The 16,794-nt window shown below is 42.1% G+C and overlaps 1 protein-coding gene across 3 annotated transcripts in view; it reads right to left on the bottom strand.

The window, feature by feature from the left end:
* The window catches only part of FAXC (failed axon connections homolog, metaxin like GST domain containing), a 74,255-nt gene that overhangs the window by 12,652 nt on the left and 44,809 nt on the right, over positions 1-16,794 (bottom strand). For all 3 annotated transcript variants that reach the window (XM_019743398.3, XM_019743397.3, XM_019743400.3), the window contains one exon: positions 3,885-4,001. In XM_019743398.3, the coding sequence (XP_019598957.1) occupies positions 3,885-4,001 (117 nt within the window). The remainder of the gene's footprint in view (positions 1-3,884; positions 4,002-16,794) is intronic.

The raw sequence follows: 16,794 nt of genomic DNA, 5'->3' as shown, positions 1-16,794 counted from the left end.
TGGCTTCACAGGACGAGCAGATGCACTAAGAGGACCCCTTTTGTTGCTTCAGTTTCACTTTTCTCGGCTCTCCAGTTCTCCATGTCTGTCTTTTTGTATTTTTGTTTTTTTCCCCCACATCTGTTTTAAAGCGTGCCCAGGTCCACATGCAATTCTCTAATAAGGATACTCTGATCAAAATATCAAATGTGATCCCTCATTAAGAGTGTTGCTGATAATAAAACTGAGATTCTTTTTTGACAGTAAAAAATGGCAAAAATTTCAAAATAAATTATATTCAACCCTAATTAAGGAACAAAATTTGAGGTGCTTCCAGACATTTATGAGAATATAAACTACTATAGTCTTTCTAGAAAGCAATTTAGCCATAGCTTAAGGAAAATAACCAGCAATGCGCAGGAATATATATTTACAGAATATTCGCTGTAGAATATTAGTAAAAATTATTTGAAACAACCTACAAGTCCAGAAAAAGATTAATCACATAAATTACAACGTAGCCATAGGATAGGATATTATACAACTACTAAATATGTTGTTTTCAAGAATATGTAATGACAAGGGAAATGGCGATAAGATATAGTTAATTTAAAAACTGCAGGTTATAATTGGATCAGCATCACTCACTTTTTTTTTTCCTTCTTCTGCCTCCCCCCTCCCCGCCCACTCTGGTTCAAGCCATTGTTTCTCAGTCCAGTTGTGTAGGACACAGCTCCCTGGCCCATGCTGGTATTATGAGCCTTGAGCTCACCCCTGGCTGAGGCAGTCGGTCCAGGGTGGGCTGCTCACAGCAGCCCATGATGGCCCAGCTCCAGGGAGAGCTGTTGTTCACAATCGTATCTGTAGAGGGCGCAGCTCACTGGCCCATGTGGGAATCGAGCTGGCGACCTCTGCTTTAGGAGCGCGACACTCCAACCACTTGAGCCAGCGGGCTGGCCCATGATCCCACTTTTTAAAAATATATACATATATGTACTTGATAAAAGCTGAGGATACATACCACAATATTAACAGTAGTTCGCTGTGGGTGATGGGGTCACAAGTTATTTTTAATTTTTTTAACTTTGCTATCTTTTCTAAATTTTCTCCAGTAAGGAAGTATTTCTTATATCTATATCTACAGAGATATAGACATATAAACAAACACATACTTATAAATATTTTAAGAATTGCTGAATATTCATAGTCTGTCCTTCTACTCAGTTAAATTAAGGAAAATTTCTCACTATTCTAGCTACAGAAGTAGCCTGTGTGGCCAGATATTTTCAGTAATATCTAGAATCACTCATACATGTGGCTGTTCCAAACCTGAGGCAGAAAAATGCCTCATCCAAGACATTCACACTCCTGTGTTTGAGCCAGTTCTAAGTTATCCAGGCTCTTGGTTGGTTCTACATCTCCCTTCTCTTGTTACTTCTTGGGAAAGTTTCCATCACAGAAAAGACAATGGCAGAGAAAGAAACTGAGATAAAATTAGTAGTGTGCCGGCATATTAGCAGCTCTGATCAAAAAGTTTGGGAGAGGCTTAGAAATAATGACTAAAATGAGACTTTGAGACTCTCTGTGCACTTAAATGATTCATGCTACATCAGTCCCCTGGGAGAGCTGGAAGCCACTAACTTGTTTTAAGAATCAAAGTGCATGCAACTATGTGCCAGAAGTCCCCTGGAGATGATAGTGTCAGATTCCCCCAAATGTGTGTGTCTCCTGGGTTGAACTCAAAACCAACCCTCCAAAAGGCTGATCATTTCTTCAAAAAGAACACTAAATGCCTCAAGTCCTTCTAGAAAGTAATGGAGGAAAGGGCCAAGTCATAAATAAATTAACAAATGATGCTTCCTTTCTACAAGAAGGGATAATACAGAATCTGAGAGTTCTACTGATGATGGATACCTAAATGCTGACTAAATAACAGATGATCTCAATAGATGTGCATGTATATGCATAGGGTGTGTGTGTGTGTGTGTGTGTGTGTGTGTGTTTGCATGGAAGTGTTAAGTGTATGTATACAAGTGAGTATACATGGGGTGCGTGCGTATAGAAGTATGTAAGTAGATGTGGGGGGAGGGCTCGTTGGTGTGTAAGGGTGGCGTGGTAGGGAAATAGAGGAAGGAAGTAGGAAGTACAGAGAGAGAGTAAATATAAAACACACTCCTACATGAACTAAAAAGAATCAATGTATTTTAGACCACCACGGAAAAGCTGATTAATACAAGGGGAAACTAATATTTTACATGCTATAAACATCCCCAATACGATAACATTTAATTTAGGTAAGTTCCAACACATCACAAGACAAGGGACACCTTCATGCCGATCATTTAGGAAATTAAGCATCAACCCATACTTTCCCTAACCTAACCCCACTCAGCTCAAGTCCCGGAAGACTCTGACTCAATGCCTGATCCATTCCAACCAAGTCCAGTAATGTATCTGGAGCCCCAGTGATACCAATGGAAGGACTTGGAGAGTGACTCCTGCTACCCTTGGCCTAGTCTGAACTTCTGGGCATGCACGCATGTGTGCACGTGCACACACACATACATACATACACACACACACAGAGCAACAGACTTCACCAACCAACCTACCCACCCACCCATGATCACCACATATGACTACTCTCCTGCCTGTTTCACGTATGATTCTGCCTGCTTGGGTCCTTTCATCCTTCCTTCCATCCAATGTTAATAAGAGTATTCTATATACTAGTCACTGGTGATCTCATTTACAGCCCCAGCCAGCCCAGCTGGGACATAAACACCTTGATTAACTCTTACTAATCCCCTTCCCTAAACCTAAATATTGAACCTTGACCCCACATCCCCAGCCCCCAAGCACCTGATTAGTTACTGCTTCAAATTAGAGATGACTGCAAACAGTTCCCACCCACCAACGCAGGGGAAGCCTCTCTGGAGGCTTCAGCTGCCTTGTATAGCCCACTACTCCACTCCCACCACATTCACACATCCCTTCCCCAAGATCCGGTCCCTCACATCAAACACGTTCAGCGGCCTTTCCCTGCCCCCTTGCCAACATGAATTTTACTCCTGACTACCACTCCCACCCCCAGCCCACACGTATATTTACCCTCTAGCTCTGCTCCCATTCATACCTACTGCTACCTCTCCAGCCTAGAATTCTGACAGGCCTTACAGCTAAGACCATACAACAAATATACACGATTATGTTGTTTTGGTCAAAATGTACCAATAATAATATTAATAATATTTGGCATAGAACCAGACTTACAAAGCATTTATTAACACTTTCCTCATTTTCCCACAAATTTGAAATTCCCACCTCTACTACTCTGAAAGTACGACCACAGACCCTCCACTGACATAGGAGAAAGGAGTGCTTTGAACTCCTTTCATATGTACTTATACCCAGATGGGAAATATCCAAGACCAGTTAAGATAGAAGAGCAACTGAGATGGGTGTGTGTCCACCAGCCCCTCCCCACTGCGATTGCTGCAACATGGGATGTACCAGAGCGTGGTGAGCCATCACTGTCCAAAGGAAATGTACAAAGACCAACCAAACAAGGGCACTAGGTAGAATCCACGTCCTGTTTCAGCAACAAGTGTTAATTTACTATATAAGGAGCTGGAAGTGAAGCCCTGGTGTAGAACATGGCAAGATTTGTGTCAGCTTTGCTGAGAACACAGTCTGAGCAAGATGGCAGGTGAGAAGCCCGGTCTCCCTTCCACCGGTACATACCCTGAGCACAGAAAACTGATCCTGGACCCAGACACCACAGCCTGGTGTCTCTACAGACACCATCAAGCTCACAAGCATCAGCCTAGAAGTCTCCATTGTATTATCCTCACCCTTCGCCCTCCCAGCAACTCTCAAAACCTGAAGAGGTTCATGGGGCTTGCCTTTGATCAGCCGCTCAGGTCTCGTCCCAGGTAAGGTCCACATTGCCTGTGCCAAGTGTCCAAAGACAGTAGCGTCGAGAGTGGAAAGCTTGGGCCCCATGATATACTTCTTATCACCTGCAGCAGACAGAGCAGAGAGGTCACTGGGCTGGCCTGCGCCACCCCACATGCTCACAATTCAGCACACTCATTTATATGCTCATTTAACTGTGCATCAAAAGCTTTGCAGAGTAAAAATGCATGCACCCCCTTTTTCTTAAAAAAATTAGAAACAAAAGTAAAGCATTAATTCTGTGATATACCAACCCATACAATAGCAAAACCAAGGCAGTAACTGAGAACATATCAAGATAAGCAGATGAGGGAGCGGGGTTCATGGACAAAAGAGATAACCGATCACCCACAGACCTTTGGAGGCATCTCTTTATCACCAGCTCTAGTGATTAAAGCCTGAGAAGCTTGAGAACCCTGGAAGTTTGCTTAAAATATCTCAAAAGTAACCCAAACCAGGCATAGCCGACATCGGCACTTACTTTATTAAATTAATACATTTCCTCAGGAAAAACGAGAAGCCTAAGCTACTTCAGAAGTTTGGAGGCGAGGTTTTCCCTGATGCCCACATGGTCTTAGCAAGGTTTACACTACTGAGCACCAGCTTCCACAGAAAACACTCCAGAAAGAGAAGCTATAAAATCACTGGCCCAGCCCTCAGATCAAGCTTCCAGACAAGGATATTTCACACCGCTGCTCCCCTCTCTTTTTCCACTACTACTGGCCTAGTCCAGGCCTTGTCACCAGGACTATTTCATCTGACCTATTAAAATTGCCCCAAGTGTGTCTCCTGGGCCACTGTCAGGTGCTGTCACATACAGAGGCTGCATACGTGAAACTGGTCCACCTAGTTCACATCCTGGCATTCACTGTGGGAGCCTGGTCATTACTTAACCTCTCAAAGCCTCAGTTTTTCCATCTGGAAAATGGGGGTTATACTAACGGTGCCCATTTCTTAGGGCTATTGTTAGAATTAAATGGCATAATGCATGTAAAGCGCGTAGCACCACATCTGGGTGACTCAATAAACATTAGCTCTCATGATGATAGACCCTCTGGTTCTCCAGTCCATTCCATACCCCTGAACTTAAATCGCTATGACACTCTTTCTTTATATCACTCCCTTTCACAAATACCTTCAGCAGTTTACGAAATGGGTTATGAAATAAAGCCCAAACTCAACTTGGAATTCTGGGTTCATTATATACTGTGACTCCAAGCCATGTTCTAGCTGTATCTCTCATTCCTCCCTCACCCTCGCAAACCTGGGGAACACCCCCTTTTCCTCAGCACACTTTATTCTTCCCACCGCTACACCTTTGCTCATGCTGTGCTCACCCCTTTCCCTGCCCACTAAAACCTATACGTGCTCTCCACTTCTCTCCATCATAAATTCTATTCATCCTCCGAGATCCAGCTCCAGCCTCCTTTCAAAGCTTTCTTTGTCCGCTCTATCTGATGGCCAACAGTAGCTTTTAGCCCAGGCAGCCCTGTGTTCAAATCTCACTTTTACCCCGATGACCTTATAGGACGTTAAGGCCTCTCATGCGGATTAGCCTCAATTTCTTGAACCATAAAATGGGAAGAATCACTAGTTGTTATTGGGTTGTTTTTCATTAGTTCATTTTATCTTTCCAACTAAATGGCAAGCTCTTTGAAAGTATGGGTAATTCTTATTTTTATTTAACAAATTCTAACACAGTGTTTACTACATGCCAGGCATGGTTCTACATGCTGTACTCTACAGACATTCTCCCATTTTGCTGTTCTTGAGTGCCAAGCTGAGAAAATTAAATATCTCCTGACAATGCATAGACAAGAGGTGGGGAAATGGCTGTAGGTGAGAATGCGAGTTAACAGACCAATGCAAATGACCTGGAGATTGATGACCCTACGGTCATAATCATATTGCAATATACACATATATCAAGTCAACAAGTCGTACACCCCAAACTTACACAATGTTATATGTCAATTATATCTCAACTTTAAAAATATAAAACAATAAAAAGCCCACCAAACGGGGCTGGAGGTGATTTTTTAAAAATAAATTCTACTGTATAATTCCACAGAGACCAAGGAATACATTACAATCGTCCAATATGCTGAACTTAACCAAACTGTCTTTTCTGGTGAGGACAAGCAAGCCGTCCATGCTCGATCCCTTAGGTGTTTCCCATTATCAGCCAACTTCTCCATCATTTGAGTCTTAACCTGGGATCTAAGCCCACTGCCCAAATAGTGGAAATACAAGGGAAAATACTACCTGGGCAAAACTAACAAAAACGTGGTATATCATTTGTTGCCAAGAGTGTCAGTTACTGCTTAACTGTGCATCCTGCCAGCTCCCTGCCTCTGTCACACTCCTGCTGGCATGAGTGATGCCAGCAGGCAGAGGGCCCCTGGCCCAGAGCTCTGGTGCCATTCTGAAAGGGCAGGAGGGGGTGCCAGCCAGGGACTGTGTTACAGCTCAGCCCATTCAAGCCTGAATGTGGGGAAGCCCACCAAGTGGAAGCCAGGAGACGGTTTTAGGGGCTATTGTAAGAAGGGCTACATACAGTTTCACAGAGAAAATAAGACCGAGGAAACCTTCCTCCTGATCAAAAGGGAAAAAAGGAAAACTTTGACTGCCTCAAATTGCTAAAAGGAAAGAGTCTATGGGAAATGCCAATGTAAAGTCTGTAAATTGTGAAGTCTGCTACAGAACCCAAAGACTTTGGGGCAAGAGAAAAAACATATATGTAGAGAAGAAAAAAACAAAAACAAAAACCTTGGGAAACCTAAAAATAATAATATACATAATCATTTGAAACCACACATCAACTACTACCTAGAATATTCAGCCCAAATTTGCTATTGGTCTCAGAACAGTAAAACTGGAAGAACACTTGGTAACAGAACCCAACTAGGAACGCTGGCTGGCACCAGGTCTCCCGACTTCCTGCCCAATGCTCTCTGCTCTGCCTACTGTATCACGTGAATCATTACCTCTGAGATAAAAACCCCTTGGAACAGCAGGAGGTGGAGCTGTGAATGTTTACAAAAAGATGGTTTAGCCAGGAAGGAATACACAATATGGGGGGGCGGGGAGCAGAAGAACAGAAGTCTTAGGGTTTCTTAAAGGTGCTTGCAAACAAAATTGACAGAATTTAGCATTTGTGGAAATGTTGAATGGTAGATACAAAATTGTTTGTGTATACACACATATAACAGTTATACATTTAAAGAATATAAAAATATCTTGTTATTAAAATATCCTCAGAATACCCAGTGGCAGGAAGCTTTTTTAAAAATATTTTATTTTGAAATAATTTTAGACTCACAGAAAAGTCACAAAAATAGCAGAGTTGCGGTATGTTCTTCAATTAGCTTCTGCTAATACTAACATCTTACATAACTGATACGGAGCTAAGGTCGGGCAGTGGCCACTGGAAAAAGGTTAAAAATCAAGAGACATGGTTATGGGAAAGAAAAGCAGGTTTGTTCAGAATACAGGTATTCCAGGAGGATGGCGAACTTCTCTGTTCAAAGGCCAGCTCTTTGTTCCTAGAACAAGCAGAAGGTTTTATAGGGACATAAGATGAAGGACAAAGGAAAGGGGGACTCGGTCAGGCAGGTCCAAGGGCTGACATCACTTCCTGAGGTCTGGACTGTTTTAAAATGTTACCTGAGGACTCTGGACTCAGACTCGGCCACTGCGGCCTGAGGCTTTATGTGTGTTTCAGTGTCTGAGTGCTGAGGATTAAGAAATTGCCCTTTCCAGGTTAGGATTTTGTTAATTAAATGGATTAATGAGGCATGGTAGTCTTCAGAAAGGGAACAAAACAGAGGTCTTTAGTTAATCAGTGAGGGAGAAACAAAGAGAAAAGAGCTCAGTATCAGAGAAAAGAGCTGAATGTCTGGGTGGATCAAACTGCCAACTGGCTAGATATCAAGCCATTGTGGTTAGTCAAACTGCAAACAACCTAAGTCTAATTACGTTATTGATTTACCGAATTTCACCCTTACATAACCACAGTACATTTCTCAAAATTAAGAAATTAACGGTAATATAATACCATTAACTGCACTATAGACTTCATTCAAATTTTATTAGTTTTTCAACTAATGTCCTTTTCTGTTCCTGGATCCAATCTAGGATCTCACAATGCATTAGTTGTCGTGTCTCCTTAGTCTTCTCAACCTCTGAAAACTGCTCAGTCTTTCCTTGTCTTTCAATAACCTTGATACTTTTAAAGAATACAGATCAGTTATTTTGTAAAATGTTCATCATTCTGGGTTTGTCTAAGGTTTTTATGATTAGATTAGGTAACGTATTTTTGGCGAGAACACTACAGAACTAATATGTACCCTTTTGTGATGGTTACTTTTATGTGTCAACTTGACTAGGCCATGGAGTGCTAAGTTATTTGGTCAAACATTATTCTGAGTGTTTTTGTAGGGTGTCCTTGAATGAGATTAACATTTAAGTGGTAGACTGATTAATGCAGTGGGGGGGAGGGGGGGGCCGGGGGCTCATCCAATCAGTTGAAGGCCTTAATGGAACAAAAAGGCTGACTTCCCTAAGAGAGAATCCCTCCTGCCTGACTGCTTTCAAATGAGGCTGTGGGCTTTTTCCTGCCTTCAGACTCCAACTGAAACATTGGCTCTTCCTGGGTTCGATCCTGCTGGCCTTCAGACTCGAATGACACCTTCAACTCTCCTGGGTCTCCAGGTGGCCAACTCACCCTGCAGATCTTCAGACTTGTCGGCCTCCATAATTGCATGAGCCAATTCCTTATAGTAAATCTTTATACTAAAAAATATTTTTTTCATGCACCCTATTGGTTTGTTTCTCTGGGGATCCCTGACTAATATACCTTCTCAGGGCATCATATCAGAGGATCTATCATGGCCATGTCTTATCACTGGAGATGTTCACCTTGACCATGTGTTAAAAGGGAGTATCTGTAAGGTGTCTTCACTGCAATGGTACTAGTTTTCCTTTTGCAATTAACAATCTTGGGAGAGATATTTTGAGACTATATAAATACCCCGTTTCTCCATAAACTTTGGCCCTTTGATTTTAGCATCCATTGGTGGATGATATCTGAAACAATAACTACTGTGGTGTTTGCCTAATCAGTACTTTCTATTTCTCTTGTTCCTTCTACACGTCCTGATTAGAATTCTACTGTTCCCTTCATCTTTCATTTACTAATGTATTCAATTATTTATTTAGGTAGGCATGCACTCATGCATAATTATTTTATTTTATGGCTTATAATCCAGTACTCTCATTATTTATTTTGTGCTCAAACTGTTCCAGCTTTGGCCTTTTGGACCTTGGCAGGAAGTGGTAAGAGGGAACTTGAATTTAGATTTGATTCTGCTTAGAGATGAGGCCAAGCTGAAATCTCAAGTCTGCAGCACTCCCAGGTTTCACTAAGTGATCGCAGATCTCACAACCAGAGGGTTTTAACAAAAATGAAACCCTTAGGGCACTTCTGAAGGGCAGTGAGGGAGCAGGCTGGGGTGATGAGGTAACCCAAGCTTCCTTTTCACTACCTGAACTACACCATTGGCTTCAGTAGGGATGGACAGAGATGCTGAGATAGCTGAGCACCTACAACTCCCTGGCAGCCTACAGGTTGGAAGTGTGGACCAGAACCATTGGTGAGGCCAAAAGAAGGTCGAACATACTGGAAACCCTAGGAGGTGAGGAACCCAGGGTACGTCAGACTCCCTGAGGGGTACTGCACCAGAGCCCAGCTGCCAAGCATCTGGGATATCTCTGAGTGAGCAGAGCCCTCCTGACTGTGAGGGTGGGCCCACACTGTGACAGGGTGTGGAGCATACCCAGCAAATGAAGGCAGGGTGACTTCATGTGCACAGATCTCCGTGGCTGGATCTCCACATAGCCACCAGGGATCAGAGATCAGTGAGGAAATGCAAGGACAATGACCAAGCAGCTAGAGGGAAGGGACCATGTGGACCTGGAGGAGAGCCCAGGGCAGAAGGTGGCACCACTGAAGGCAGGGAAACAATAGCTGGTCCTGGGTGTTTCCAGAAGCTGATCCTACCTCTCCTGGGAGGTTTGGGCAGCTCCTCTTCATAAGAAAGGTCATGTTGTAGATGCAGGAACCACTGGGGCATCCACGGATGACCAAAAATTGAGTGGGGGGAGTACTAAGTCATGAATAACAAGAATATTCTGGGTCCTGAAGGATATTTACTCTTTGTACCTCAGATTTGATCTCACTGTGATTGGACTTTATCATAGCATTGGTCAAAACCTGAAGTGACCCCATGAACCCGAAGCTGCTTATCCTGACCTCCACACCTGGTTTCTGGCCCTTCCCACATGGTCTCCCACTTCTCCTATCATGAGCCACAACACACGAGGACCAGGAGAAACCAGGATGCAACACAGGTGAGAGTATGTGGAAGAAGACTGAACAAGTCGGCTCGGGCCCTCGCCTTTATTACCGGCTCCTCACCCCCATTAGGACTGCCAGGGGATGGCTGCGAAATAAAAGGGAAGGGTGAACATGAAGGGCAAAGCCACACAGTTATTCAGGGAGAACTAAGGCAACATGGAGTCTGAGAAGAATGACCAGAATCCAAGCCTGAAGATTCAAGCCAAAATGAGAGAACAAGCAAGCTGCAGAGTTGAAGCAAGCTGAGAATGGTGAGCAGGGGAGCCAAGGGAAGAGGAGGAGACAGGGAGAGAGCAATATGGGTCTTAAAAGTCCCATTAGGGATTTATAGATGATGTAATACAGAATTGTACACCTGAAATCTATGTAATTTTACTAACAATTGTCACCCCAATAAATTTAATTAAAAAAAAAAAAAAGTCCCATTAGGGATAGGACCACGTAACAGCACAACTGAGGAAACACGCCCGGTCCTAGACTGCCTGCTGCCTGGCTCTCAGCCTCCTCCTTGGGGAGGGTATGTGCGAGCTAACAGCAGATAACTCTTTCCAGGCTCAGGAAGGACCAGCCAAATGTCCTACTTAGTCAAACATGGTGGGTGCTCATCCCACTGCTATCCCTCATCCCATCCGCCCTATCCCAAATAATTTCCATTTATCTAACCTAACCCTCCCCTCAAGACTCAGATTACATTCTCCTTCCTCCACTCCGAGAAGGCTGCCCACACTGTCCACTAGTACCTCTCATTGCTCACTGCTCTGCTATGTATACCTGCCTAGAGCACGGCTGCTCAAAGAACGGTCTGGGATCCGCAGCAGCAGCATCACAAATTCTCAGGTCCCACCTACTGAATCAGGATGTCTAAGGGTGGGACTAGAGAATATGTTTTTAACAAACTTTACAGGCAAAGGCATAAAAATCACCTGGAAAGCCTGCGGTTCTTGGACCACTCGTTGAATAGCACTGTTCCAGGTGATTCTTTTTTTTTTATATATATCCAGGTGATTCTTATGCACATTAAAGTTTAAGAAGTATTTACCATGTTTCCCCAAAAATAAGACCTAGCCAGACAATCATATCTAATGCGTCTTTTGGAGCAAAAGTTAATATAAGACCCGGTATTATATTATATTATATTACATTATAATACCGGGTATTATAGTAAAATAAGACCGGGTCTTATATTACTTTTTGCTCCAAAAGATGCATTAGAGCTGATTGTGTGGCTAGATCTTATTTGGGGGAAACACAGTATCTAGACTAGAATTGATAAGCAGTCTTACAATTGAGCATTCATCATAATCACCTGGAGAGCTTTTTAAAAACACTGATTGATGTCTCCACACCTACGGAGTTTTTGAGTCAGTAGTTATGGAGTGCGACCCAGGAATTTGCATTTCTAACAAGATCTCAGGTAATGCTGCTGCTGCTGTCCAGGGACCAAATTTGAGAAGCACTAACCTAGATCACCCATTACGTAATTAACACGTGCCATCTCATGATCTTATTTACGTGTATGTCCCATCTCCTCACTTAGTTTCTGAGTAACTTTAGGGCAAGTAACCTTCTGTTTTACTTTCCTGTTCATCTGGCACCTATCAAAGTAGAAACCATCAATGAAGGTGATGATAGCCTTAATTATGTTTGATCTCGGTCCTTCCTTAGAATGGAGAGCTACTGTAAGGATTAGAAGATATAATAATGTGAAAGTATTTTGCCAACTGGAAGGTGCTATTCTAACATAAGGAATTATTTTATACTCATTGCCAACAATCAGAACAAGTACTGCCTATGGACAGAATCAGTCCAACATCTCTCTCAGTATAGAAATCCCTTTTCCCACTTCCCTACCACAAATTCCTCAACCCCAACCCTGCTAGGGACTTCTCCATCATTTCTTGGGCAGGGCAAACTAGTCTATAGTTAGATAAGTCCTTATGTTGAGACAAAATATTTCTCCTTAGAACCTCCATCGTTGATCCCAGCTCTTTCCTCTGGAATCATACAAAGAATTTACGGCTATATTTATTCTACCCATTCCTAGGAAAGTAAGTCTCCATTAACATCCTTCTAAGTAAAAGGTGATTACTTGTCTTCACATATATTATTGCAGAATAGTGAGTAGAAAGTTTATTTCACAACATTGGAAACTGCTACAGAAATGAATCTTTGAATAGCATCTGCTTCCTCTTTCAATAATTCTGTTCCCAGTTTCCACTATCAGCCCCACTTCTGCCATTTAGCTAAATTTCCAAGTGCTCTAAGTGCCAAAAGATTTTTAAAAAAAGAAAAAATTAGCTTTGCTAGAAAATATAAGTTCAAGAAAGAAATTGAAGAGAATAGTTGAAATATGTTCAAGCACTCACTTTCCTAGTCTAAGAAATAGAGCAATGGCGTAGTTCACCTACATAGAGTTCCCTATACTTGAGCACTGATATGAATTATAAGCACATGATTACAGTGAAGTCAATGTAGACACCATTCATATCTCTAACTGTCCCTCTCTCACCTTTAATTAACTGGGTATTTAAGGAAAATTAAGAAACAAAGATTTTGAGTACTTTCCCCATGCACAGCAAAGGTCATAGTAATCTTACCAGCCAGCCTTCAAAGAACACACTTGTTAAGCTCTTTTTCTACATGTGAATCTCCCAAAGGGAAAAATAAAATCTACTTTCTGTTCTCACACTCCTGATCAGACTCATTGTCAGAAATATGACAGGCCACTTCCTTTAAAGAGCTTTTATTCATAGTAACAGCATACTCTACAATTACCGAGTATGGGATTCTTTCAGCTATGGCGGGGAAGGGATGGCTATCTTATATGTGAGGTTATTGACGGCCCTTATGGGTAAATGTCAGAATTAAAATCATCAACTTTGACAACTTTCTGACACCTACTAGTTGCACCAATTGGCTCACACTCTGGGAAAAGAAAAAAGTAGGGGAGGGGAGCACACCAGAAGAAGCCCCTAAATTTAATCTCTCCTCAGATTTCATTATGTTAAGCAACTAGACATTCCTGCAGTTATCCATAAGTTTCTCTGAAAGAACACACAAGAGAATTTTTTTCAGCTTGTATGAACTATCTTGACCCATTTCCCACTGACCACCAAGACCAATCACCTCACCTCCTCTTCCTAATCTTCTCTCTGCTCACATCCTGGCTCTTAAAATCCCCTACGGATGAGATGAGATGAAGAAATACGCACATTCCCCACTACAGGGAGGGGGCTGCACTTGCTCTTCTGTACATGAGTCCTCTTGAGCCTTCGGAACTCCACACACTCAAAGCCTCCATGGCATATAATTTTAGAAACCTGGAAGGATTTGTACCAGTTGCAGAAAAGCTTTACACAAGGGAAATCTAGATTAGGAAAGTATTCTTCAGGAGGAGGCAAATGCCTGCTCAGACTCACTTATTATTGTAATTTAATATCATTAAACAGCAGCTCCTGACAGTCGTAAAGAACTACAACTAACATCTCAAACGATGATGCAGTGTTACTGACTCACTGGTGATCAGTGTATCTCTCTTCTTGAAGTTGCTGCAATAGTTACTTCTGAGTCTAACTACATATTTGACTGAAATGGCGAGATTTGAGGGGTATAAAAGTTATATGGGGTTCCCCAGTTTCACTTTCCCAAATACACTTTCTGAGGGTAAAGAATATAAAGCACTCAACTCAAACTACATACCAGGAGTTTTCCCCTTAATTTCATTTCCATCTTGGCTGCCTTGTATGTGGGCAAACAGAGGAACCAGCTGTTTTGTCTCTTTATTCAATAAAGAGTATCTGGTAGCCCCCAAAGTTGGGTTTAGTTAATGAAACAACACATCACACAGAACTCAATGTTATGTTGAAATTTAAGTTCAAATACTTTTATAAGGAGCTTATCCTTCTTTTAAGAAAGCTGAATGTAATAGATTCTAATGTGAGGTTTCGCGTTTGGCCATCAGGGCCATGCAAGCAGAATCCACATTCTCAAAGGACATTTATTTTATGGATCCCAGAATCCTCAACCACTTTGAAATATCTGAGCAATCACCAAAAACTGGTAAAGATTTTTAACCACAAGAACTCTTTAGGACCTGCCCAGAGTAATGGACCTTCCTTACTCGATAGGCACAGTTCCCTCGGGATGAACTCAAATGGCTACGGATCTCATCTTTAAAGTGAGTATGCTGGGGATCGCATCAAAATTCTGTGTGATGCTTCTTTTCAAGTGCAGGACTCCATCTTTTTATCTCCTACTCTGTGGGAGGCCTATTACTTCCCTACTGAACGCTCTTGTCCATGTATCCTGACCAATAAATGGTTAAGAATGTCCCATATAACTCTCCCCCTCATTGCAGACTATTTCCTCAAAGATCAGTGAATCCAAAGCAGAAACCTCCTGTGTGCCAAGCTCTTTAATCTTGGAATAGATCCAGGTTTCTTCACAGCCAAGATGAGACTATTCCTGCTAGAATCAGAATAGGTAATAATAATACTTGTCTCTTGAGAGACTTAAAGATAAGATTCTACTTCTAAATGATGTAAAAACTTTTATCTAAATAACTTGAGGCAACTGAGATCTGGTGCCTGGCACTCACCATAGTAGGCTAAGCACTCTTTCCTCTGCTGACAACCTGGTGTTACTCCACAACTCAACAGCAACTGAAAGAGACACCTACTGGGATTAATGGGACTGAAGCTTTATGTAGGTGTATTAAATACTGCTAGTTGCATAACAAATTACCCCAAAACTTAGCAGTTTAAAACAATAGAGATTTATTACCTCATAGCTTCTGTAGGTCAAGAATCTATGCCTCTGGGTCAGGGTCTGTACCAGGCTGCAATCAACATGTCACCCAGAGTTGTAGTTACCTCAAGGCTTGACTCTGGGAGGATCTGTTTCCAAACTCATTCACATGGCTAATGGGCTTCATGTCCTCATTGGCTCTTGACCAGAGATACTAGTTCCTTGCCAAGTGGACTTCTCCATAGAGCAGCACACAACAGAGCTGGCTTCTATCAGAGCATATGAATAAGGGAGCAGAAGAGAGAGGATGCCCAAGATGGAAGCTACTGTCTTTTTGTAACTTAACCTTGAAAGGGACATCCCCTTGCTCTGCCTTATTCTATTTGTTAGAAGCAAATTAGTATGTCCCACCTACACTCAACGGGAGGGGATTATACAGGAGGATGAACACTGAGAGGTAGGGGTCACTGGTGGCTATCTTGGAGGCTATAGGAGGGAAACATCAGAGCTACATTCAAAAGTACTTGGGAGATTAAATATCATGACATCTGTAATTTACTCTATATTTTCACACACACACACACCCCAAAAAACACAGTTGAAACAAATGTGACAAAATGTTAACAACTATTAAATCAAGGTAATGGTCATAAAGATGTCCGTTGGACTACTAGTCCACTTTTCTGTGCGTTTGAAAAATTTCATAATACAAAATCAAAACCACCTGATCTTGTTCACTAACAATGCTAAATCTTAAATTATAACATTTGGCAGACGACCCCCAATGTTTAAATGGGCAATGCTAAATGACCTTCAGCCGGTGAATGAACACAGCCATTGGGGGCTTACTAGTACCTAGATGCCCTGGCAGTCTCATCAGAATGGTTCTCTTGTGATTTTGTCTAAATTGTAAAATCAGTGAAGAAAGAAATCACACTCGACAATGAGCTCCACTTGAGCACTCAGCCTGTATCCCCCAGTACCAAGCCAGTGCCAGGCACACAGTCGATGCTCAATAAATATATTTTTCTGTGAATGGCAATAATTTTATAATACCTTGCCCTTAAATCTTTTAGACAAAATGATCCCTCCCAATACTTGATGGCATAGAACTCTAGAAGGTAGAACTCTGGGGACTCATCCAAGGACTTCTATAGGTACTGGAGCTGATAGTTCAGAACAACTGTTTTGGCCCTGCCCCATACTGCTATAGCTCACTTTCCATAGAGGCAAGATGGCCTTCTAACCAGGCAGCACAACGAGTCAGGTCTGTAAGTTCTCATGAGAGAATATCCAAGGCTGGACCACCTGGTGTCTAACTCAAGGAGAATTCTCTTTAACCAACAACATGGAGCAGCTATAGCTCTAGTAGTCACCAAAGAATTAAGCGTAAAACAGCTGATTCAGGACTAGCCAACGCTTGCCCTCAACCCTTCTCTGCAGAAAATGACATATTAGAAAGTGGGTCTAAAAGGTGCCTATGCTATGGTTGTAGGGCAAGTTATCAAAACCTCTAGGATCTCTAAGCTCTATCCCATAATAAATTATATCAGAAAATAAGATATAGTAACTATACTAAAATAGGTCCCAAAACAAATGTCTTTGGAGCTGCAATTCAATGTTAAACCTTGAGCTTTTATTAAGAAATTTTTTCATAAATATTTATATTCAAAAACACTGTCCACAAGGGAACC

Source organism: Rhinolophus sinicus, chromosome 2 (genome assembly GCF_057876585.1).
Source record: "Rhinolophus sinicus isolate RSI-liver-muscle chromosome 2, RSI-T2T, whole genome shotgun sequence".
Taxonomy (NCBI): domain Eukaryota; kingdom Metazoa; phylum Chordata; class Mammalia; order Chiroptera; family Rhinolophidae; genus Rhinolophus; species Rhinolophus sinicus.
The sequence above is the reverse complement of the archived record's forward strand: the minus strand, read 5'-3'. Positions and strand labels throughout refer to the sequence as shown.